The following is a 26,050-nucleotide window of genomic DNA, read 5'->3' as shown; positions in this document are numbered from 1 at the left end:
TACATATAGTGCAAAATTGTATAGGAAATACATGTATTGCAATATTGTATAAGAAATACATATAGTGCGATATTGTATAGGAAATACATATAGTGCAATATTGTATAGGAAATACATGTATTGCAATATTGTATAAGAAATACATATAGTGCAATATTGTATAGGAAATACATGTATTGCAATATTGTATAGGAAATACATGTATTGCAATATTGTATAGGAAATACATGTATTGCAATATTGTATAAGAAATACATATAGTGCAATATTGTATAGGAAATACATGTATTGCAATATTGTATAAGAAGTACATAAAATGAAATATTGTATAGGAAATACATGTATTGCAATATTGTATAGGAAATACATGTAGTGCAATATTGTATAGGAAATACATGTAGTGCAATATTGTATAGGAAATACATATAGTGCAAAATTGTATAGGAAATACATGTATTGCAATATTGTATAAGAAATACATATAGTGCAATGTTGTATAGGAAATACATGTATTGCAATATTGTATAAGAAGTACATAAAATGCACTATTGTATAGGAAATACATGTATTGCAATATTGTATAGGAAATACATGTAGTGCAATATTGTATAGGAAATACATGTAGTGCAATATTGTATAGGAAATACAAGTAGTGCAATATTGTATAGGAAATACATGTATTGCAATATTGTATAAGAAATACATATAGTGCAATATTGTATAGGAAATACATGTATTGCAATATTGTATAAGAAGTACATAAAATGCAATATTGTATAGGAAATTCATGTATTGCAATATTGTATAGGAAATACATGTAGTGCAATATTGTATAGGAAATACATGTAGTGCAATATTGTATAGGAAATACATATAGTGCAAAATTGTATAGGAAATACATGTATTGCAATATTGTATAAGAAATACATATAGTGCAATATTGTATAGGAAATACATGTATTGCAACATTGTATAGGAAATACATGTAGTGCAATATTGTATAAGAAAAACATATAGTGCAAAATTGTATAGGAAATACATGTATTGCAATATTGTATAGGAAATACATGTAGTGCAATATTGTATAAGAAATACATATAGTGCAATATTGTATAGGAAATACATGTATTGCAATATTGTATAGGAAATACATGTAGTGCAATATTGTATAAGAAATACATATAGTGCAATATTGTATAGGAAATACATGTATTGCAATATTGTATAGGAAATACATGTATTGCAATATTGTATAGGAAATACATGTAGTGCAATATTGTATAGGAAATACATGTAGTGCAATATTGTATAGGAAATACAGATATACATGTAGTGCGATATTGTATAGGAAATACAGAAATACATGAAGTGCGATATTGTATAGGAAATACATGTAGTGCAATATTGTATAGGAAATACAAGTAGTGCAATATTGTATAAGAAACACATGTAGTGCAATATTGTATAGGAAATACATGCAGTGCAATATTGTATAGGAAATACATGTAGTGCAATATTGTATAGGAAATACATGTAGTGCAATATTGTATAGGAAATACATGTAGTGCATGTAGTGCAATATTGTATAGGAAATACATGTAGTGCAATATACATATAGTGAAATATTGTATTAAAGTTCAAATTATACTATAAGAATATTAAGTACATGTCAATTCTTTGCCTTTTTTGTTTCGAGCAGATAAATGCAGGATTGTGTAAAAAAAAAAAAATTTATACCGAAGGAGTAATTGGTTGTATACGATTTGTTTTGCTTGACCAAAAACACAAAAAGGTTATATATGATATGCCTGTAATTGCAATAGAGGTAAATATCCTTTCAACAGTCAGAATGATGCATTGAAGGCACTGAACAAAATGATTTATGTGTGCACACTTGCAATCTATCCTAATAAAATGTGGTATACGGAACTTGGTTTGCAATGAAAAGGTGCCACTTGTTTCAAAACTGTTAGATGCATACCAACGTGGATACGCTGTTTCCTGGATAGTTCAGTAAAACAGCGGATCTTATTTGTTTTTCACTCATTTATTTCATAATAGGCATTGTGATCTTACTGATCATTGAGGTGTAAGATATCTAGTTTCATCTCGTGATTAAGATAATGAAAGTAATTTAGCTTCTCTAAGATCATGGATTGATAGTAATTATAGAGGTTCTTATAACTAACCTTCACGATTCACTGACAATGTAACACTGTCCTATCACAGATTAACAATCTTAATAATACTATAATTATAGTTTCATGTTAAAAAAAACATACCAGAATATTGCAAGCTAGCATTCTAGTATTGTTCCCATCGATGGTAATAAGACAAATACAACACTGTTACCTGCTTTGCACAACAGCTGTGATACCGTATTCGAGTATTTGCTCTTAATTACGTTTAGTGCTCAAATGTATCAGTCGACAATCAGTTGAATTTGTTAAAAAAAAAATTCTATCGCTCACTACTTCCAAAATAGCTTAACCCATTAGAGTCGTATTGTCGATAAGTTTATTACAAATATATGTTGAAATTAATTGAATAGTCTGATTCAGACTGTAATGTGGCAAATATTTAACCACATATATTTATGTTTTTTTCTGAGGGAAATATAAAGACTCAAAGGGAACAACTTGCAGACTACATATAATAGGCCTATTGTGTACAAATCTTTTTCGACCAAAAAATAAAAATAACATTATCTCGTTATGTACCTTGATCGTCCAGAGCCCAGTTATCACCAATAAAATCAACCGACTCGTGGATTTCTCTTCTCTTGTTAACTTGAACAAAATCATGGCAGATTTTGTTTTGAATCTGAGAGGACTGAAGTGTGTGAGAATTTGTAGAATTTATAATAACCAATTATATGTACACCAATTACTATACACAGTAATTATTTGAGGGGGTCGATCTATATTCCAATCATTGGAAAAGGGTCGAATCGAATCGAGTCGAAAGCAGATTTGACTCCCTAGGCAAGATTGCAGAATACTGTTTGATAGGCATTTAGTGATTGACACGGAATAGAATAAGCACGTATATATTTATGATCCTTAATAATAATCTTATTACGTCCCATTGTTACATGCATGTATATATTTATGTTTTGCCTCTATGGTACTTCATTTGTTATATTTTGTACACTCGATAACGACCAGTGGAATCTTGTCGAAACGTCGTGTTTAAGAAATGGTGAGATTGTTATCCATAAAGACTTATATTCTAAGATTACGGAATGCTGAAAGAAAACTGATCCAGACTGACAGGTATTGGAAGTGTGGAGTATTTTGTTGGTGTGTGTAAGGTGTTCGTGCTACTAGGATTGAGTAGGTTCTAGAGTGTTAGGCCAATAAATCATAGACACAATTTTCGTGGCTATTAATTAGTTTTACTTAAGGCATCATCTGATATTTATTGTAGCAGCTATACCTTCCTAACTCAAATCCTTAACGTTGGCACTAGCATGGCCATACCTTGTTTCGACACAATCTCTACTCAGAAACTAAAAGAAATAAGGCCTACATTCTCATTATCACTACCTGACAAGAAACACATTCTCAAAATATTTTATCAATTTACACTTTTTAAAGAATAGCTGTGCCCCATGCTCGGCCCTATCAACTAATGTTTCCCAGAAACGCCACTGCTCATCACGACTTAAGCTCGACACAAAAAAGCGGAACAGAACAAAGGACTTAGACAGCTTAGACAGTTTACTTCTCGAATTTTACAGCAGAACCGTTAGTCACGCAGTTGACTGTACTGCCACCATCAAAGACACATCTACTATTGCGAAATAATAACAAAATAAAAGTCATGATTTTTTGGGGAAGAACCGTCTCAGACGCTTCTTGGAAGGTGTGTATATGGCGCTTCCACGGTACTGCCGAATTTGAAAGCTCAACCTCAATATTTTTGCAGTCCCCAGTCTTGGAATGCTGGCTCTGCCACTGCTGATAATCTCGCAAATACGCATTGTTCTGTTATTAGTTTCTTATCGAAAGGAAGCTGTGTGATATGTTACGGTTGGAATCACTTTATTTAGATAATATGATGTTAGACAATCTATAATTGTGACACTGATTCAATAATTGCCGTAGATCTAAGTAATAAAAATCTAGCACACTATAACTAATTTCTGAAATTACCCCTTGAAACAAATACCTAAATTGAATTGTCTCCCTTCATTTCGTATTCATTTCCTATATGTAGTACTAAAATAAAACCACATCCTAATATAAAGACATATTGACTGGTTTTTGAAAAGAAAGAACAGTTGGAAAATGAAAAGAATGGAGTTTAACGTCCTACTTTTCTGCTCCTAATTGGGATGATGAAGACGAAGGAAATTTTGTCAGGACAGCGGCACAAGCTTAGGCCTACTCTTTTCGATTTCCAACTGCCCAGGATCTTTAACGTGAACAGCCTGTAGAACAGGGGGTCTTGGTTTATAGTCTCATCCGAACGACTAGTTTTTTTTTTCGTGACAACCCTGCAACCTACACTATCACAAGGGAAACCGCACTGAAAAATCCGAAGGTATCATCTCGACCCATGCCGGGATTGAACCCTGGACCTTCATATTACTCATTGAGCCATCGCGGCTCCCAAACAACAGTTAGAGCGTTAAACAAAATACTACAAATACAGCGATACTGATAGAAACGAACGCAGGCATAGCACTATTTTCGGTCTTGTTCAATATAACCAGCTAGACATCGAGTAAGTAAGATAGTCCACAAGATGCCCATTATGAGAGTTTATAAGAGAAATTTCTTCATGTTTACAAACATGATCTGATTGTCGCATAATAAAAAATCAAAACTTAATTGAAAACCTTGTTCATAGCAAACTAAACCAATAAGTGTATAACAAACTAACCTCTCGTTCAAGTTACTCTTTATGCAGCAATTAAGGATGTAGTTTCTTATGCTTAATCTTCTGATCACTTGAAATGCTTCTTCCTAGATGCAGGTTTTGGCAACATCTTGTCTTATCCTAATAATCTCTTAATATATCATTTGTAGTCAGTTCTTTCCCTTGAACTACTTGAATTTAAATAAATATTATGTTTTCATGAGTTATATCCCTTGAACTTTAACGTTTTGTTTTTTGTAAATTCCCGTTTGTCATGTTTGTTGTGTATGTTAAGCGGCGTGAAGCCAGGCAGGGTATGGTATGCTTACTCTTCCAGACACCTGATACCACTTTTCATTATGAAATAATGTTTGATTTACTTCCTCTTGTGAAAAGTTCCAACTAATAATTCGCCAATAGGGCCTATGTTGTTTATCAACCTGCCTATAGCTTACTTTAAATTATGGCAGTCAGCCTTATCTCCTTGAACATTTTCTTATTGGATCCTTGCAGATCCAAATATTGGCATTTTTCTGCTGTATTCTACAAATTGACTTGCGTACACACGCGTGAAGGCCGATTCTGTTAAAAACATTGAACCTTATTAAATTCTTCACGTGCTTTACATATTTTATTCACCTATCCATATAATGATTTGGTCCAAAAATGTCACAAAAATTATGAATTCATTATGAAGTTGCCAAGATAGCAACAATGAAATATGTCTATATTTTTACAGACCTTGAAACTTTGATTGTTATGCTGGTTTCACAGGCGTTACAATTTTATTTCTAAAGCAGGCATCATGTAATCATGTAATCTCTCACGATATAAGGATCTAGATAAGATAGAATTCAGAAAAAGGGTACCATCTTCTTACAAAAAAAAGACAGCATGTTTTGAATCACATAATTCTTGACCTTTCCTTTGAACTTAAGATAAGATTGAATAAAACTGTAGAAGATAGACTTGAAAACAGAGCCTTCTCAACATTGCTTTGATGAACGACGGTAAAGTTGAATTTGATATTTATATACAAGCAAGCACTGTCTGAAAGTGACGCTATCATTTTGCTGTATGGGCTTCTTGTTCAATTGGTGCACTGCTCGATATTCAATTTCTAAATCTAAATAAAATATTGGATGAGTTTTCGAATTCAACTCAAGAGAATTATAAACGACAATACCTATCATCAAATAATAGGTGATGTAATCTTAAGAAAAGGAAATGTATATGACATTATTTCTTTTAGATGATTCCGATATTACCTCTACTGGTGCTTTTTCATTCAACATATGGAGCAGGTAAAGTATGATATTTTTTCCCATATATTTGCTGGTTGTTACTAAAGTGCACGCTCGGTGATGTGACATTACATTTAAGGTAATAACAAGACTTGTCGCAAAAATGTATGTTGTTAAAAGTGAAGTTTATGATAGAAATTGATTCCAGTTCGTGAATTCTAATCAGGACCTTTATTCTTACCTTTCAAGACTCTGTTTTATGGAGAAACAATGATTTTCCTGTAGACGATCCTTTAAAGAACTTCCACCCACAGGAACACGGATTTTTTAATTATGGGTCTCTGACTGCGTCTAAAGACCCAGCTGGTGGTCATCAAAATGTTCTCAGAGTCTTCTACAAGAAAGGCACTTACTCCCAAATACGGGGATTGAAGGGTGCTCAATTCTACAGCCAACCTTCATCGACCCATACCGCCATGACACTATCTTACCAGGTGTATTTTAGTCATGGTTTTGATTTTGTAAAGGGTGGTAAACTACCTGGATTATATGGTGGAGCTATAGCAACCTGTTCTGGTGGACGCCATTCAACAAGCTGTTTCTCAGCTCGACTGATGTGGAGAGAACACGGTGATGGTGAAATCTATACCTATATTCCTGATCAACCGTCTAGCTTCTGTGATAGGTCAGATATAGGTAAGCAATGAGTTATGAATTCTAATTAAATAATACTATGGATGGATACAGAAAGTATCAGGTAGGTAAGTTGATGACAAGTTGACGTTCGCTTCCAGAAAGTATCATCGAATCGAACAATAGATATACCGAACACATTGTTAGCTATTTGACGTACCCCACACTGATGGAGGTCAAACTCGTACTCGATAAGAAATTTGAAATATTAAATATTTGGTGACATATTGTAGACCTCTTCTATCCATACTGCATAAATGATAGATTTTTTCTGTTCACAGCTTGTTCACCAGCGAAAGGAACATCCTTGGGTCGTGGGAAATGGAGATTCCCAACAGGAAAATGGATTAAGATTACAGAACATGTTCATCTGAATACCGTTGGTAAAAATGATGGTTTCGCTAAAATTTGGATTGATGGTAAATTAGTGATGAATACTAAAGATATTGTATGGAGAGTCAAGGATAATATCAAAATCAATGGAATTTTCTTTTCTACATTTTTTGGTGGAGCTACCAAAGAGTGGGGAGCTAAAAAGGATTGTTATTCTTACTTCAAAGATTTTGTTTTGTCCATGGGAGCATCAGTTCCGCCATTGCTGGGATAAATAAATCCTGAAGTGCTTGATGTATTTTTTTTTACTTGTTCACAAAATAACTTTTGAGTGAACTCTTAATAACTACATGCATGGCCGAAACCGTTATGTTCAAGCATTGAACGTTTCTCTATACCTGATTTACAATTTTCGATACATAATAATGCCAGTGAAGACTCGCAGTATCTTACAGAGTGAAATCAGTGTTTTATCTGAGATTTGCAAAAGTCGTAAAGAATGCAAAGGATAAGTTGATCTCTATCGTCTAGTCTGTCATAGACTAGGCATAGATACGACGAAATATTGGAACATAACCCCTGTCACTCGTATCATCTTCGGGACTAAAATGCTGCTAGTTACCCTCGTATATCAAACAGAGATCGCCATATTGAAAACAAAATAGTTCCATCTGATTCTGTTCAAATGACGCCATGTTTTTACTTGTTGTCAATGCTGCCCGCCATCTTGAATCTCAAACAAACCGTACCAAAGTGCTGTTGGATAAGAGCTTTGGTAAATCGCTAAAATAAATATGTACTGTAGGCAAATCGGTGTAGGCGATTCGCTTATATAAATACACACTTTGATGCACACTCTTTGCTTCAATTAATTTTTCAATTAGGATACTACGCTTTTCTAGCCAATAAAAATCGTTTTCAGACAGAGTTGTCTGCTCTTGCCAATTTACCTGGCAATATGTCAGCCTTTCATGGCCGTATCAATGAATCTAACATTGGCGAAGGTTGAATTATAGCCTCTCAATTCTGTCAATTTCTAGCATGACTATACAACAATAAAATATACTATTACTCGGCATAAATATTTTTTAAAATTGAAAAAAAGCAAAACAGCAAAATGTACACGGTTTAATTATCTGATGTTTTATGGAGAGTTTTTTTGGGAGGCTTCTTTCTTTGTTCAATCTCAATTCAAGTTTTCTCTGGTATCATGTGATCAGATAGATTCTATTCCTGGCACGTTTTTAAATACAAATCAATCTAAACAAGACTCTTGTATTTTAAGACACTTTGTTTGTGACCTGATTTTAAATTGCGTAATGATTCAAATCTCATTCAAATCACTGACATTTCAGTGATATTTCCTCCAAAGTAGAAACACATAGAAAAATTTTCAGAAGAGGAAACTAATCTGTACGAAGTTGTCATGAACCATTAATCTTATAATAGTCGTTTAAAGTAAGCCCTTCACATATTACGAATTTACTTTCACGCCAAAGCCTGCATGGTGCTACTTGATTCTTATTCACTATTGAATTGTCAATGGTAATTAAAAGATATCGACTAATGCTGTTAACGGATTCTCATTGTGAAGTAACACTAGTTGTACGCCTATTAGCAGACTGCTTTGTGGCATCTTTGATCACCTCTCCGCTTTTGTACTAAAAAGTGGGATCAGTGGTCGGGGAGGGTCTACATTTATGATCATTTGGCAAACATCGGTAGTGTGTTCTATATTTGATGCAACCGCTTACATGGTAAGTTAAAGTAAGGATAAAATAACATCGAATAGTTAATGAAATAAACTATAGTTTTGCAATGAATATATTAGTATATATATTTATGCAAGTTGTTTATTTACCAACAACCGGAACGGATTCTCCCTCTGTCAGAACAAAATCTTTAAAATAAGAATATTCATCTTTATGTGCAGCCCATGGTTGACTTGCCCCACCGAAAAACGTAGAGAAAAATAACCCTTCTATTTTAATATTCTCGTTGACTCGCCATATAATGTTCTTTGCCGTGTAAACCAATTTACCATTTATCCAAATCTGAGCCAAACCATCGTCTTTACCTACATTATTTAGACTGATGTGTTCAGTAATTTTGACCCATTCTCCGGTTTTAAATCTCCATGACCCGCGACCAAGAGATGTACCTTTAATGGGTAAACACTCAACGTCAGTCCTATTACAGAAACTAGCAGACTGGTCCGGAATGTACGTGTAGATTTCCCCATCGCCATTTTCTCTCCACATCAAGCGAGCAGAAAAACAGGTTGTAGAATGTCTACCACCAGAACAAGTTGCATGCGCTCCACCAAACAGTCCAGGAAGCTTACCACCCATGACAAAATCAAATCCAGGATTAAAATATACCTGATATGATAAGGTCATTGATGTTTGGGGAGGTATAGGTGAACAATAAAACTGAGCCCCTCTCAAGGTATGTACTGCTGGTAAGGAAAAAGTTCCATTTTTGTAGAAGACTTTCATGACATCTTGATCTCCACCTGCAGGATCTTTATCTATCGTTAGTGATCCGTGGTTGAAATAACCACCTTTAAGTTTGTGAAAATTCTTTAATGGATTGGATCTTGGAAAGTCGTTGTTTTTCCACACAATTTTATCTAAAAACAATGAAACAGCCAAGAAACGATTACTTTCAATTTGTTGTGTATTGCCTTAAATGTGGATCATTAAATAAATGCCGAACAAGGAATGTAATATTTCACGGGAAAGTTCTCAACTTGATAATAGATTACAGATAATTGATACTATTTAGGAAGGTAGCAATAGATGCAGTGTCTCATTCCCAATTTTATCAGCAATAGTACCCAGAATATCATACAATATATTCAATTGATTTTGAGGTTTACATCTTACTTTTCTGGACTTGATTGGACTTGAAGACAAGCAACGTCGTGCAGTTTGCAGATAAAGAATCTTGGTCGGGACAGTGGCATAAGCAAACTGTTTTTCGATTTCCAATTATCGAGGGATATGAAACTGTAACTCACGGGGCCTCGTTCAGTTGTTTTTTACATGTCAGCGCCGTCAGGGGGAAACCGGTTTAACGTGTTATATGGATTGAAACCTGGACCTTTAGACGGGTTGTGCTAGAATTGCATTACCTACCGGCTCTTTCATTTCTGGTTTCACAGTGCAGTAGGAAATTCAGAATCCACCACCAGCATAAGTTGGAAAACCCGAACATCTTGAAAACAATAGAATTAAGAAAATTTTACAAACTCAAAACACGAGAAAGCAACAAGCATGCAAGTCGGGACAGCTCCAACTACTAATTGTGCTATTTAAAAAAATAAATAAAGCTTTGCGGTAGGTGGTATTATAACGTATTTGTTTACGTCTTACTCTTCTTCACCTAATTGAGCTATTACCATGCAGAAATATCAGTAAGTATTCAAAACTAGATTCTTACCTTCAAATTGTGAAAGGATTGGTCGTGTGTTTAAGAGATATATGGTTATTTGGATCAAGGTTACTATTGATAAGATAACATTAGAATTGGGGCCAAAGAATGTTGGCATGAACATAAATACTTCCAGATGGAACGATAACAATCATTGAAGCAAGGTTTATGTATTGTTCTGTCTTGCAACAATTTTCTTCCACGTGATTATTAATCACATTGCGACATTCGAATTCAAAATTTCAACTGACCTTATATAATTCATGAATTATTTAATCACAAAACGCACAAGATTTTTAGAGTACAAAATTACTTAGTATGTTAGCTATGAACCTTTGAATCTGTTTTTAGAGCTTAGGTCAACATTTTGAATTCCCCGATATTGCTACAGTTGTAAGTATACGTTAGCAATAATTTAAGTTATAAGTATACAGGATGATTTCACTGTATGAGAGGTAAACTATAATGAACTGTTGCCCAGTCGAGATACCTGACATGTATATAAGGATTATCAGCATTCTTTTTTTCTTAACTTATAGATATCTTATGGAACAGATTTTATTACTGGTTTGTCTTCTTTAGGTACAAAAATAAAAGTTGATAACGATGGTTTAATTTAATTCCAAACTTGTAATCTTACACTTCTTTTCATCGATGAAACACTCTATTTCCATATGGTTACAATTATGTAATGCGTAATGTAATGTAAAGTCTCATGCAATGGACATCAATGAAGGTAGATTCAGTTCTTTTGGAGCCAGTCTATGTTTACATAATACATCAGGCATATCTGTGGACGATGAATTCAGTCAATACATAATTTTCCATTCATGTGCAGTAATATTCCGCAATCGCCGGTATATTTCTACCATGTAGTGTACATCAGATCAGATTATATAAATCTATTGCTTGTCACAAATATACTTTTAATTGAGCACTTTTTATCATAGCAATCATTAATTAACACTCTTCACTTCCTATTTAGTCTTATCCTTCAATTTAACGGGTTGGCTCTGATCAGGGTGAGCATTTTTCGGCATCTCCTTGGCAACAGTCAATGTTTGCTTGTTTCTGTCCCCTCCCTTCTATGCTCACGTTAGACTTAGATCTGGGAAAACAAACACCATATTGTATTTTTTATACAACTAGATTGTATGATACTCTTATAATACTTCTTCAGTATACTTTCAGGTATGTGTAATTTATATTGTCTTGGTGGGGGTTGGGCAGTGTAGGTGTCTATGGGAGTATGATTGCATATTTATATAAGTTCACATTATTATTTTACTCTTTATCTTTAACTATTTATTACATAAAATATAATTATATTAGCTTACAGTTTCAAGGTTAAACTAAAGTATCATTAGAATGTAGCCTATGTTTCATCTGTAATAATTATCTTTATTTCAGCTGTTAAAGTTCTATTGTTTAAATTAATATAAATTAGTTTTGTCTTAAAACCCCGTTACAGGGTAAGTTATTATAAATACAGCATTTACTTATATTTACCACATAAATGGAATAATGTAGTTAGTCCCCTTTACGACAGCTCCCAACTAGTTGAATTTTATTCATTCATTCATATATTTCAGTGTTTTAAATACATGTTTAATAAAACATAAAACTGAATTGTGTTCTTGGATACCGCAATACCCCGAGATATTACATTGACACCCAACGTGTCTGGAAATTGCAGTTAAAACTATCATCAGGAATCAACGCTGGATTCAACGCTGAAAGCAACGCTGGATGTGATGTGATACATTAACTATAGTATTAACAGTATAGTAATATACTAGTATCGAAGAAACTGTTCATAATATATCAGATTTGCTCAACAATGAATTTACTCCATGATAATAGAACATCAAGAGTTCAGTATTTCTCATGTTAAAATTATACTACTTTCGAAATATAAGTATTTGTAAGCACAGCCACTTCCCTTGAAATGTGAAATTTGGTCAGTGATATATTTTAGTGTGTTGACTCAGGGATTGACAACATCTTCACTTTCTGTTAACGCTTGCAATTGACAAAGCAATCTTTTTATACACTCACATGAAATGGTGGAGAGTATATTGACTAGAGGCTCATTTTTTTCCCATATTTTGACAAAACTTTTGTGAGTGTTTGTAATCACTCAAGGATGAACCCTATTGAAAATCAGAAAAATCGGAACAAATATTTGAGTTAAGGCGCTCGTTATTGAACACGAGGTTCAACGTTTAACTTTTAGCTCGTAAACACTCCAGAGGGATAATTATTGACGGATTTCGGTGAAACTTGGTGTGAGTGTTAAACAACATCAGTCAATCAGTTTTGACTTTTAACGTAAATCACATCATTTTCATACAATGCTAGTTAGAGCGTCGCAAAAAACTCTTTTTTGGTCTTTCCGGTGCCACAGTCGTGAAGCTTGACTTACTTCCCAAGTATCTGTATTCCTATAGAACCGGTATCTTTCTCTTTTGTGCCGCCATTCCCCTGCTTGCTTGACAGCAGATAGATCCTCATTATTATTTTGACCTGTAGAAAAGTTTCTTATTCCTCTGACCTTTTCCATTTCTTTTCTTTATATGCTAAATTACCAAGTTCTGTCTGGCTTAAAATATGTTGGCAGAAACAATATTCACGTTAGAATAAGCCTCATTCCTTCAGCAGATAAGATCATGTCATCCAATTTCCCAATTTCTTAGTCAGACACAAGATTAGTTTATGTACTAGAATCAAGAGCAATTCATTTGCTTCTGCTTTGAAGAAGTTCATTTCATACAGTTGACGTTTCAGCATTTCAATACTTTCAATACTTTCTCTCAATACAACTGCAACCAAATTGCTGAGCTTTTTCTGTTTTGTAGAGATTATGATACAGTCCCAGACCATGAACAACGATATATTAACTTCGCCAACTTCATAACTGCCAGAAAAAAGTGTGAGGTGGCACTTCTACGATTTCATATTTTGAATGACGACTAGTGTGAGATACTATGTTTCGAATTTGAATAATTTGTAGCGCACCTAAGCCGAGACAAATACCACTAAATCCTTATTGTTAGCTGAGTATATACGGAAAATGGTAGGTTTCTTTGACAAATAGTTACCGAGGTGGCACATGTGGCAACGATTTCGAATGAGTAATGGTCTAACATACCATGGTTAAAAATGAAATAGTTGCTATGACGGCTAAGCCAAAGAGACCTACCAAATTCTTATTGTATGCTGAATAAATAACGCAAAATTCTTATTGTATGCATTATGGTATGTGTCTTTGTTGAGGTACCATTCAAAAAGTATACGAGGTGGATTCGTATTTCGAATAAGGACTAGTTTGAGATAAATACCATCAAACTAGATGGCACTTTATGATTTCTTATTTCGATAAACGACTATTTTGATAAACTAGGATTAAAATATTATATAATGGGTGACGGTTAAGCCTAAAAAAAATCAGCATTATGGCTGTTGTCTTTGATGGGCCACTATACAAAAAGTTAACGAGATAGCGCTTCGATGATCACGTATTTCGAATAAGGACTGGTGTGAGATACATGATCTATGATTTAAATTTAAAAGACTCGAAAATTACCACTAAATTCTTATTGTTTGCTGAGAATATACAGAATATGGTGGATGGGCCATCATACAAAAAGGAAGCGAGGTGAAACTTAAATGAATTCGTATTTCGAATTAGGAATGACGTAACATACGATGGTTATGATTTGAAGTACATGTATTTATATATTTGAAGTGATTATGACGGCTTAGCTTCGAAATACGTTGCAAAACTATTAGCACTATAATAAACATTTAAAATATTACGTGTCTTTAATTGACCTCCATATGAAATGTAAGAGAGATGGGACTAAGAAAATGTTATATTTGAAAAGAGAACATGACGATGTGAGATACTATGTTAAAAATTTGAAGCAATTTCGAAAACAAAAAGGCTCAAAATTCGGTACTTTACATTTGGTCGATTTGACATGTTCAATCGTCCACATCTCTTAGTATGCTGGCTTACTGTATGCTAACTTTAACCCGTACTTCTTGATCCGCTTCAGGTAACAACATTTCATTGGTTAACGAATATACATCTAAAAGAATGTCATGAATTCTTTCCTTAGTCTGTTTCATTTATGTATTAAATAAAACAGATCTTTGGAATAAAAATGATATAGTTTGATGAGGGCAATATATCTCAATACAAAGAAAGTATACACTATATATAGGACCAACTCGGTTTTGTTATTAACTAGCGACCTACTTTTATCTTATCCGTAGTAATATTGTCTCTTGATAGACAGCAGAGAGGAAATCTGTACTACATTTTAAAGGTTTAAGGTTTTACAATTAATTGTTGTTGTGGGTAGTAGCTTGTTACCTCAATCATTGTATTTCAGGGAGGGGCGGCGAGTGGTGCAGGAGTTTGTACAGCTACTGTGATATCGCTAATGAATACAGAGCTACATTTGGGTGTCATTTGTGTAGTCAATACAACAATAATAACAATAGCGGAAAGTTATTAACACAGACAAATAACAGTACATGTATAAATATTTATCACAGGGTAAGTGGGTCAGCTTATTCAAACTGTGGATAAATTGCAAAATTAATTTTTTCAGATCTTGGCATAGATATATATCCTGGGTCTTTAATCATGTTTGAAGAGTCTTTAGAATATGTCAAAGAGCTATTAGCAAAGTATATACCAGATAAAGTGTGGGGATCATTACCAAAATCAAAAATCACGAATACTCTCCTTGTTGGAGTTTCAACAGGTTTCTTGGCATATCTGATTTTTAAGAAGAGATACAAGCTACCACCTGGTCCACGAGGATGGCCATTAATAGGAAATGCACTTTGTAAGTTTCTTATCATTTTTGAATCTTGACAACTATTCTGGTTTAACTTTCTCTAAATGTCTGCTCGGCTAAGAAAGTTAAAGTTTCTATCCAAAACTGATTTCTATCTATTTCTTTCACCTAATATGGTCCACTGTTGGTAATTGAACTTTATGAGAAATGTTAAACGTGAATAAGGTGGATATTGTACATTATGAGAAATGTTAAACATGAAGAAGGTGTATGTGAGTGTGTAAAGCAGGGAGAAACTTGAAACTTTTGGTGGAACACCAATTTTATATCTACAATTTAGTATTTTCAGAGGGATATATAGGAAAGATATGTACAGATCTGGCGAAAAAATATGGACCAGTTTATATGATTTATTTTGGTAAGTTCGAAATTTGATGAACACTTATAATGTATATCAAAAAGTTTTGGTAGTTTCTAGGCACGGTTCCATCTAATATTTCTGGAGTAATTATCTTTGATTTTGATAAAATTGTTATGTCGATGATACTTTGGATTAATTTGTACGCTTAAGGTGGACAGTTATTTCATTTAAGTACATGTAATATAGTTCTAATTTATAGACTAGTTTTGATCATATGTTTCCATGTCTAGCAAGTTATTCTTAACATTTTTCAGGTCAAGAAAAGTGTGTCATCTTGAATAATTTAGAAGTAATAAATGAAGCTTTGTTGAAGAAAGGTGCACAGACCTCAGATAGAGTTACTGGTTACACAAGTAAGTAAAACAGGTCAACGAGGTTGAACCATATCACAGTTGTTTGGCCTACGACTATGACGCCTCCACAGAGTTGCCAGATTTTGAATTTAGCCTCGACAATTGAGCCAGTTTGCCAGTTTGTCCCTCGAAGCAATTGAAACGACTAATGTACATGCCTACAGGAGGAACGTTCAATAACGGTTATCGAGACCTGATCTACAGTCAAATTTCTGGCGTAAATACGACACTTAGCGTATTTTACCCTATTTTATTTTCCTTAAGCGGATATAACCATGCACAACAGCGAAGATATTATCTTTGGGTCATATGGTACTGGCTGGAAATTAAGGAGGAAGGTGGCGGCAAGAGCAATAAGGTTATTTATGGTTGGAGGATGTCTGAACGAGAAAATACAATTTGCAGTGTCTAAGACTGTAGAAGCGATGTTAAAAGAAAATGAACCTTTTGATCCTAAACCCTACATGTTTTACACTACGCTAAATATAATTGCTGGATTTTGTTTCAGTACCAGGTAGTAACTATATGTACCTATCATTATAGCATAACTAATGTGAAATGTCACATTATTAGAAAAGAAATTAATGGTTCACAACAGCTTATGTTTTTATTTCCGCAAGATGTTAGTATTTTTTCCTGGAATATGTTAACCTTATTTTCGGTCATACTCAGAAATCTTCATTGTAATAGTTTCATTTCAAACCAAGTTATTTTTATTTTTAGTTACGAATATGACGATCCCAAATATCTAGAATTTTTGAAACTATTTGAAGAACAAACATCTGTAGCAAGCAGTGGAATTGTGTTTGAAAATATCTGTTCCATTTTTGCTCGACTTGGTATTTACAAAACTAAATCCTGCAGGAAATTAGAGAGTTTAATAGGAAGGATTTTGTTTTTGATTGGTGAACATGTCGAACAACACAGAGCAAATTTCAAATCTGGTAAGACTTGTATCTTCTCTAGCTTGATGTAAAGGGCACATAGTACCAGACTATAAACTTGTATGGAGTTGAAAGTTAGTGTGATGTCTTCATGGATTTTCAGTGATTATTATTATGTAGAGTTATGTTTTTAGCACTAACGGCAGTTTAAATAAATCAGCCACCTTAGCTTTCAAATAGTAGACTTCTATTCTCGTCAGTATTTTTAATTAGCTGAGATCTCATACTTTCCAATGTAGCCCGAAACATCTGCCTCTATTCCAGCCTCTGATAGACAGCCGACAACTTTCAAAATAGCTATCAGAAGTTAGAAAAGATGTTTTGGTCTATTTTTTAATGAAGCTGTATTATAGATAGTAGAGCTACTGAAGCATTAATGAGTTTATATTTCAGGAAAAGTGAATGATTTAATAGATAGTCTATTACACGCTGAGAGAGAAATAGCATCAGAAGGAGAAGAAAACATGGCGTTTTTTCAACCAATGCACATCGTTTTGATAGTCTTTGATATGTTTCTGGGTATGATGTCAATGTCCATCTGTTTCTCTTCAGAATTTCAAATATACATTGCCTTTCTTGGTTTCCTTCCTGTTAGGCAAGAAGGCCATATTATCAAGCTTCAGGCACCGATAATGACATCCTTACAAAATGTCGTCTGTAGCGGGTATCAGACGATATTATATTATTATTATTCAAGTATAGACATATTAAAACAGAACTTGAATCATGTTGTTGACCCGTATAGAAGTGACTAGTGTCGCGCGCGAAGCAGACCATGCTTACTCGTTTCGAAACACTTGATGGTACTTCTCTTTGGGGATTCCACTACTATACTACTTTTACTCTCGATTTTGCCGTACTTTGGACAATATTTTTATTAACGGAATTATTGCTTGTTACTCATGTTTACATTTCGAGACAAGGGTGCTTAGGAGCAGTAACGATTGAAAGCTTCTCAGTTAAACACAGGTTTTATTTGTGTTATAGTCTTTAGAACTGATTATTATTTTCAATTAAAGTTGCCAAAATAGCGTATTATTAGAGTTCATTTGTATTTTCTTGTTGGTGTTTGATTCAAATTATGTTCAATATTTCTATAACGCTCTACAATTGATGCATTGAGTACTATTTTGATGGTGAAATATTTTACTATTGTATTATTCAAGTATATAGTTTTTGTTATCTTTTAGCTGGAAATGATACATCTCGTTCAACTTTATTATGGGCTATGATGTTTATTCTTGGTGTACCAAATGTTCAGAAGAAAATACAAGAAGAAGTCGATTTAGTATCAGGTAAATCATCTTATAGTCGGTATTATTATAATACCATATCAAGAGATCCTGAAGAAAAAAACAGCAGCTTTAACACTGATCAATATTCCATATTTTCTTTATATTAAGACGCCTGTTGAATCACAAAATTTTTAATTTGGTTAGCATAGGCCTATTCTCCGATTCTAAAAGAAATTATAAGAAATAAACATCGATTCTTTGAACTATTATTCTAACATTTAAGGTGGTCACTGTTTAAAAATGGATGATAGACAACATTTAGCCTATACTGATGCGGTATTACACGAAGTTATGAGACTTGGATCAGTTGCACCTCTTGGTGTCGGTCACAAAGTAAGCTGTGACATAACTCTTGGTAAGTTCTTTGGTTATAATCTGTGATCTGTAAATAAATTATGGTTATCTTCTTCATTCCTAATTCATTAAAATCATTCAACATGCATTGTTGACATTTTGCATTTTATTAGTCGAGTACAAGTAGTACAACATTTCTGATTTTAAATTGTAGAGCGACATAGAAATATTAAAACGGAACCTGAAACGTGTTGCTATTCAGAGTTTCAAACGTTCAAGTCTTTAAACAAACGTTCTGAACTTGTCTCGAAATAATGGAGACATGAGACTAAGTAGGAACGCAGGCTGAAATAGGTCAGTTGTCTGAAGATTGCATAGCGTAAAACTCTGTTTTGATGTTTCCATATCGCTCTACAATTGATGCTCTACCATTGGAATTTTTCGCTATTGTATAATATATTTATTACAAATGACAAAGGTTTTTAATATTAGACATCAAGATTTTAACTAAAGTCTTTGGCTCAAATTTATTGAAGGGTCAAGTTCATGTTCGTATAACCAGTAAAACGTGAAACAAGTTGTGGAGGTCCACTTAATGACCATAATAAAATGATCTGATCTATGGGTCAATATCTAGTTCTAGTTCTAGTCCTGAAAGAATGGCTGTACAGGCTGGTCCTTAATTGAACAACCACCTTTGAACAGTACGTGGTCGAAGTATTCTCTCGATCGCTTACTTAATAGTTGACTGTATATCTTTATATCAATACCTTTCTCAATTTCCAGGTGGATATGATATTCCAAAAGGAACAATGTTGATGACAAATTTATGGGCGTTACATGTAGATCCCAAATTCTGGCCTAATGTGGACCAATTTAAACCAGAGCGATTCCTAACCGAAGATGGTAAAATGGCACCAAAACCTGACAATTGGCTTCCATTTAGTGCTGGCAGACGTGTGTGTCTAGGAGAACCGTTGGCTAAAGCGGAATTACATTTAATATTGGCAGGATTGTTCCAACAATTAGAATTTGCACCAGCACCAGGCACATCTGTTGATATAGAACCTGATGTTAAAGGACTTGTTCTTGTTCCCAAACCATTTAAAGTAGTCGTAAAGAAAAGATATTGATTTGATTTGTTCATTTCTGTTGCTTTTTAAGACTCATAGATGCGTGTGTGATTATAACAATAAGATGAGATGTTTAGGTTTGAGAACATCCATGGAATTTGTAGAAATTTTATCTCATAACAGCATCAAGTATAGAGGTAATGATGAACCGGAATATCAATGTGTAAATTTGTACCTTATATTTAGTAGTTAAACGATCCATTTTTATACGCCCAAATTATATAATATGGTCGTATATTGTCGTGGCTCCTGTCCCTCAGTCCGTCGGTCCGTCCACACTTGGCAGTTTGTATCTGATTTGAATGAAATTCATTGTGCCCAGTCGTATTGATATAATCTTGGTCAAGTTCGAATATTACGATTTTTCTATTAACAGGTCTTGAGTTATTGCCCGTGACTTAGTAAAAACGCATCAAAATGTGTTTGTCAACACATTAGAGACAACAGTTTCCATCTGATATTCGTTGTGATCATTTAGAACAAAGAGATCTTGGTCAATTTCGAATTTGACGATTTTTCAATAAACGGAAAATGAGTAATTGCCCTTGAAATAGTAAAATGTGTAAATGAGTACAATAGAGACTATAAAAATTCCATCTGATTTAGGTAAAAAGCGTAAAAAATTGTTTTTGAACACAATACAGATTACCGTTTTTGTCCGATTTCAATGATACACAAATAATAAATAGGCTATGTTAAATGTGACTTGTGATAGTGGTGACAGTTTAAGTCAGAATTTTATGAAATTTTGTGTGTTGGTTCAGTAGTATGCGATTTGACACAGATTGGCAAAAATTATCAGGGAATGGGCGTATCTTGCTAGTCAACCACTTGTAAATCATTGGATTAATAATTTGGAATAACAATCGGTAACACTTTGGCAAGCTCTTAAAAGCTTCTAAAAAGGTACATTTAGTATTGGTATTTTATATACCAATATAAGTATGTTAAATGCAATTATTAATAAGTCGGTTGATGTCGTGAGATATTTGGGACAAATCATATTTACATTACATGTTCTACAAAAATTATTTTGTTAGAATCCTCTAAATGCGTTTTGATATTCATTGATGTTTATGAGTACAATATATATTTTTTTTGCGTTAAATCGGCCTGGACTTTGAATATGCCTATTAATTATCTCGGGGCGTTTGGGCCTTTTGAAACTTCTAGCCTGTAAGCTTTTAACAACGTATATTGTCAGTGTAAAGATAAATAGAGAAAAACTTCAAGTCATAGTCGATTTGCTTAAATTAATATGCATTATTGAAAATTATTGAACTCTTGTTTGAGTTCTCATTAACTCTGCAGAAAAAATACGAATAGATTCATAATGTACAATTTTACAGTTTTAAATAAATACATCATATAATATGCATAATTGAATTATAGGGAAAAATTTGAAACAAATTACACTTAAATTAGACCAGATATTGAAGAGTTAAAAAGATTATGTAACCAGGTCGCAAGTGTGTTAATGTTAACATGGTACATAGTTTAAGTGAAAGTATAGCATATAGTGTGAAGGTAGAAGGTTCAAAATTAGGTCATAAGTGCTGAGGTTTTAATGGCACACTAGCTCATAAACATGGTTTAAGTGAAAAGATACAGTAGTGCTGACCATTCCAAAACAAACTACACGTATGTTTAAATGTGTCAAAGTGTCTCGTCAATCAAACCATTATATTCAAAACTGTGCCGATCGCTTCTCGGCCTTTTGGCTAAGATCAAGAATGACGAGTATACTCGTTTTTATTAGAACGGATTAGTTAGAACACATTCTTGAGCAACTAAGCTAAGCGAGCCTTCGAGTTAACAATTAGTTATACTTACCTGAGGATTCAGCAGTGCAGTAACCATACCTACCTGTTTCAGAAGTCGTTCAGCTACACCATGGTTCATAGATAGATCAGAATATTTAGCACAGATATATAAAGTATACCTCTACTTACAATAACTTTTACTGTATCGATGTGCATAACCATCAGAATGTAGCTGTGATACTTACCTATTGTGTGCGGCAAGGAGCCGCCTAGCATATAAACTCCTATCTAAAACCTAAAAAAAAATGTATTGTATCTAATGTGTACAGTTTTTTAGAGAGATCTAAAATGTCAGTAACCAGAAAAGTTACCCTCACCGACAATGGAATGATTCGACAAAACACCTTCAAAAGAACGAATACGTTAGCCATATGGGTCGCCGCTGAAACCTACGAAAGAATCAAATCCATCGATATACTCTACCACATACAGAATGTAAGTAGCAGTTCAATTCCACACATTAAATGCCTCCAAAATGTAGAGCCTAACTGCTTCTACTTAACCTTCAACAACGACAGCAATATGCATCGATTCCTCGCACAGTTTGAAGACAATGTTATGATTAAGGGACACAAACTTCTCGTGGTGGAATGCCAGGAAGAGGTATTGGAGGAACCCGTTGACAATATCACCATTACGGTATTCGGGGCCCCATACCAACTGGACTCAGTATCCATTACCAAAAAATTGGCAAAATATTGTACAGTCTTAAGCATGAGAAATACTAACTTTGGGGAGTTCCCATCCATCAATAGCGGAACAAGACTGGCATACGTGAAAGCAATTACAAAACCAATCCCTTCCAAAATGTACATCAACGGAAAGAAAATTAGCTTCAGGTACGAAGGCCAGCCTCAACCACAAAGAAAGTGCTATGCCTGCGGTCAGTACGGTCACAATGCTAACGGCTGTCCGAATGACAAACAGGAGCAACGCCCAGGCATGATGACGACTATCTGGGGGACACAAATCCCAGCTCCAGCATCACCTCAACCCCGACCTGAACCACCCTCTGACACCCCAAATGTGATCCCTCAAACTGCCCCAAATGAGCCTCCCATTGTCAACACAGTCACATCAACCAATGTTGAGCAGACAAACACTCAGCTAGCGTCAACTGACAACAGGGTTGAAGTACTGGACGCTCTCTCTCGTACCCTAAAAGAGCTAGAGGAATTTAGACCTATATCCTCCACCCCCAAAAGGCTGGTTGACATACCACCACCCCTACCAATTTCACCACCTCCCACTCTAGAAGATGAAACAAATCAAACGAGTGAAGACTCTAAGTCTGGGCCACTATACATAGACCTACACATATCACACTTAAATGAAAGTATACTTCCTATAATAACATATCTGAAAGTTTTTTACAGCTCAACGGAGATGAATTAAAACGGAAGGAAATCAGTTCAGATAATTCTAGTGATCATTCAGAAGAAAATACAGAGAAGAAGGTGAGGACAACCTCACCCATACAAACTGAAGTTTAATCTTCTTAAGGTAGATAAAACTAACACCCTACTTACCTAAACACCCTATATAACCCCCTCCACACTCAACCATCGCTCTTAACTTCATCTCTATTAATATCAATCATCATCTCAACCTTAAATACAGTAACATTACATCTATATTTCATAAATATCACATAATTAACCTACAGGAAACATCTTTACTTAGCATACAGGAAATCAAGCTTCTACAATCACAATCTAACTACAACATATTCAATAATAACGGCACCTATAAATCTAAAGGAGTGGCCACCCTGGTCCAAAGTCACATAACCTGTAAAGATTTGACGCCTCAGGGTTTTCTGGAGGGGAGATTCCTACACGTTGAAATTCAAACTACGAGCAGAACATTACAAATAATTAATATATATGCACCTAATGATTACATAGAAAAGACTATCTTCTACAACAACCTTCTAGAGTACATGAACAAGAACATAAAACACACAAACGAAACCATACTATCAGGCGACTTCAACTTTATACTCGAACCAATAGACACTAAAAGACACCTTCAAATTTACTCACTAAAACAAGACACCAAAAATTTCTTTCAGACTACAATCAACTCGTTAAACCTTACTGACATCTACAGACAAACTTACCCCAGCACTCAATCTTACACATACAGCAAAACTAAAACAGGAGCAGCCAGACTTGATAGAATCTACCTTTCCAAAACAATTACACCTAATGTTCAAGAAATAAAACATCTGCCACAGTCCGTCGGTGATCACAAGGCTGTCAGTCTAAAACTCAGATTAAAAAGAAACCGTTGGGGGAAAAGTTATTGGAAAATGAATACACAAATCTTGAAGGATGAGAAATACATTGAACATATCAAATATTATCTAGACTATTGGCATAAGAATAAACAAATTGAAGGTCAGTTGGACAGGTGGGAAGATTTCAAACAAACATTCAGTTAGAATATATAATGAAAAGAAACTTCAATTAGAAAATTTAAATCTTAAACTTCAATCTTTAGAACTACTCCACAATTCAGACCACCCAGAAATAACATCTACTAAACTAAAAATACTCCAACTAGAACAAGAATTCAACCTCGGCATAGTTATAAGATCAAAACAAGAATATACCAGCCCTGACGTCAGCAAAACCGAAATATACAAACTATTTGAAATCAGAAATTCAGCAAACAAACAAACCCAGGAAATAGAAAATATAGAGGGTAAAGTACTATCCACTAAAGAATCTATACTACCAGAAGTCAAAGAATACTATGCAGACCTTTACACCTCTCAAAATATTTCACAGACCACAATCAACAACTATCTACAAACATCTAACCTATCTACTCTGAGTTAACAACATAATCACTGAGGAGGAGGTCGAGGAACTGACCAACTTAATTAACAATATATACCTACAACACACTCTCACACCTACTCAAAAATTAGCAATCATCACCATCTCATATAACAATAAAGGCAGTCACAAACAACTAAAAAATTATAGACCTATATCCCTTCTAACAGTAGACTACAAAATCATCACCAAAATCCTCGCCAATCGGCTATCCGGAGTTCTAGATGGACTCATACTACCCACCCAGACTGGGGCCGGAAGAGTTAAAACCATACTGGATAACTTACAATCTATCCACTTCATCTTGCAGTACATGGAACAAAAACAGATGAAGGGTACCCTTGTCGGTTTCGACCAGGAGAAAGCATTTGATAGAATCGAGCACAATTACCTGCACAGCCTTCTCCAAATTCTAAACTTTCCCACATATATTCTCAACTGGCTCCAAATTTTATACTCTGATATCAACAGCTCAGCTTTGGTCAACGGTGCGTTCACCTCAAAATTCAAAATCACACGGTCTGTCCGACAAGGGTGTCCTTTATCTATGTTGTTATACTCTCTGGCAATTCACCCTTTGGCATCAAAAATACTGCAAAATGAATCTATAATTGGCATCAAAATTCCCAACTCACCATCACAGATTAAAATATTTCAGCATGCTGACGATATTTCGGCCATCCTTACCTCTCCAAATTCACTATCAGAAATCGTCGCTGAAATAAGTACGTATGGTTCTGCTTCCGGCTCCAGGCTGAATGTGGACAAGACGGAATTCATCAACCTAAACGGGTTCAGTTCGGTGACGGACCTTATCCCCAGTGATACTATCAAAATACTTGGCATCTTCTTCGGGAAGAACTATATTCAAAACTTAAACCATCATAAACAAAATTACAGCATTACACTTCACACATATGCAACGCTCAACGAATCTCTCCTTCAGGGAACCCCTGATGGCGTTAAATACCTACCTTGTCAGCATCACCCAATACGTCCTGAAAATCATACCTCCATCCCCTGACATCATCAAACAGATCAACACACTGATTTTTAGATTCATCTGGGCTGACCAGCCGGAAACGATAAAAAGAGAAACTCTCATGCTGCCTCTGGATCAGGGTGGCCTCAACATAACAAATTTCAACAATAAAATAACAATTAATTTCATACAAATCATTTATAAATTCACTTATACTCAAACATTTCAACATGCCTGGATGGCCCTATTCAAATATTGGCTAGACATCCCTTTACGAAACATACATCCGCTCGACCCTAGTTACACAGTAACCATCATTGAACCACCCCTCCTACAAAACATCAAACATACTTACCAACAATATCAAGAAATCATAAATTACCACCAGAAAATACCAAGCAAAACAATCAACACCAAACTGTCACAATTATCAGACCACAAACCTAAAACAATAATAGAACATCCCACATTAAACATCAACCAAATTTCCAAATTTCAGACAAAAAGATTTTGCTTACCTCCCTTATACACTGTGGCCTCTTCACTAAATCCATTCAGCAATCGCGTACATTCT

The 26,050-nt window shown here is 34.5% G+C and overlaps 4 protein-coding genes across 4 annotated transcripts in view; 3 read left to right on the top strand and 1 right to left on the bottom strand.

Moving 5' to 3' along the window:
- Nucleotides 1-5,817: 5,817 nt before the first annotated feature.
- LOTGIDRAFT_231062 (hypothetical protein) lies at nucleotides 5,818-7,428 on the top strand. Its single transcript, XM_009051642.1, has 4 exons — nucleotides 5,818-5,876; nucleotides 6,119-6,170; nucleotides 6,360-6,806; nucleotides 7,085-7,428. The coding sequence occupies exons 2-4, from the start codon at nucleotides 6,119-6,121 to the stop codon at nucleotides 7,408-7,410; spliced, it is 825 nt and encodes a 274-aa protein (XP_009049890.1). The 5' UTR covers nucleotides 5,818-5,876; the 3' UTR covers nucleotides 7,411-7,428.
- A 1,427-nt stretch (nucleotides 7,429-8,855) lies between these two features.
- LOTGIDRAFT_203651 (hypothetical protein) lies at nucleotides 8,856-10,619 on the bottom strand. The gene is made up of 3 exons (XM_009051641.1): nucleotides 10,581-10,619; nucleotides 10,277-10,355; nucleotides 8,856-9,768 (listed from the first exon to the last, which is right to left on the bottom strand). The coding sequence occupies exons 2-3, from the start codon at nucleotides 10,353-10,355 to the stop codon at nucleotides 8,990-8,992; spliced, it is 858 nt and encodes a 285-aa protein (XP_009049889.1). The 5' UTR covers nucleotides 10,581-10,619; the 3' UTR covers nucleotides 8,856-8,989.
- A 4,497-nt stretch (nucleotides 10,620-15,116) lies between these two features.
- Nucleotides 15,117-19,825, top strand: LOTGIDRAFT_158485 (hypothetical protein; the record flags this gene model as incomplete). The annotated part of the gene is made up of 9 exons (XM_009051640.1): nucleotides 15,117-15,138; nucleotides 15,735-15,803; nucleotides 16,061-16,159; nucleotides 16,424-16,673; nucleotides 16,883-17,103; nucleotides 17,497-17,622; nucleotides 18,294-18,398; nucleotides 18,622-18,753; nucleotides 19,479-19,825. 9 exons carry the CDS (start codon nucleotides 15,117-15,119, stop codon nucleotides 19,823-19,825), a joined length of 1,371 nt encoding a protein of 456 aa, XP_009049888.1.
- A 2,111-nt stretch (nucleotides 19,826-21,936) lies between these two features.
- The window catches only part of LOTGIDRAFT_158484 (hypothetical protein), a gene marked incomplete at both ends in the record, with an annotated part of 7,605 nt that continues 3,491 nt past the window's right edge, over nucleotides 21,937-26,050 (top strand). Inside the window, 3 exons of the mRNA XM_009051639.1 lie at nucleotides 21,937-22,083; nucleotides 23,025-23,105; nucleotides 23,723-24,050. Of these exons, the coding sequence (XP_009049887.1) occupies nucleotides 21,937-22,083; nucleotides 23,025-23,105; nucleotides 23,723-24,050 (556 nt within the window). The remainder of the gene's footprint in view (nucleotides 22,084-23,024; nucleotides 23,106-23,722; nucleotides 24,051-26,050) is intronic.

Source organism: Lottia gigantea (genome assembly GCF_000327385.1).
Source record: "Lottia gigantea unplaced genomic scaffold LOTGIsca_17, whole genome shotgun sequence".
Lineage (NCBI taxonomy): Eukaryota > Metazoa > Mollusca > Gastropoda > Lottiidae > Lottia > Lottia gigantea.
Note: the sequence above shows the minus strand (reverse complement) of the source record. Positions and strands in the feature narration are given on the sequence as shown.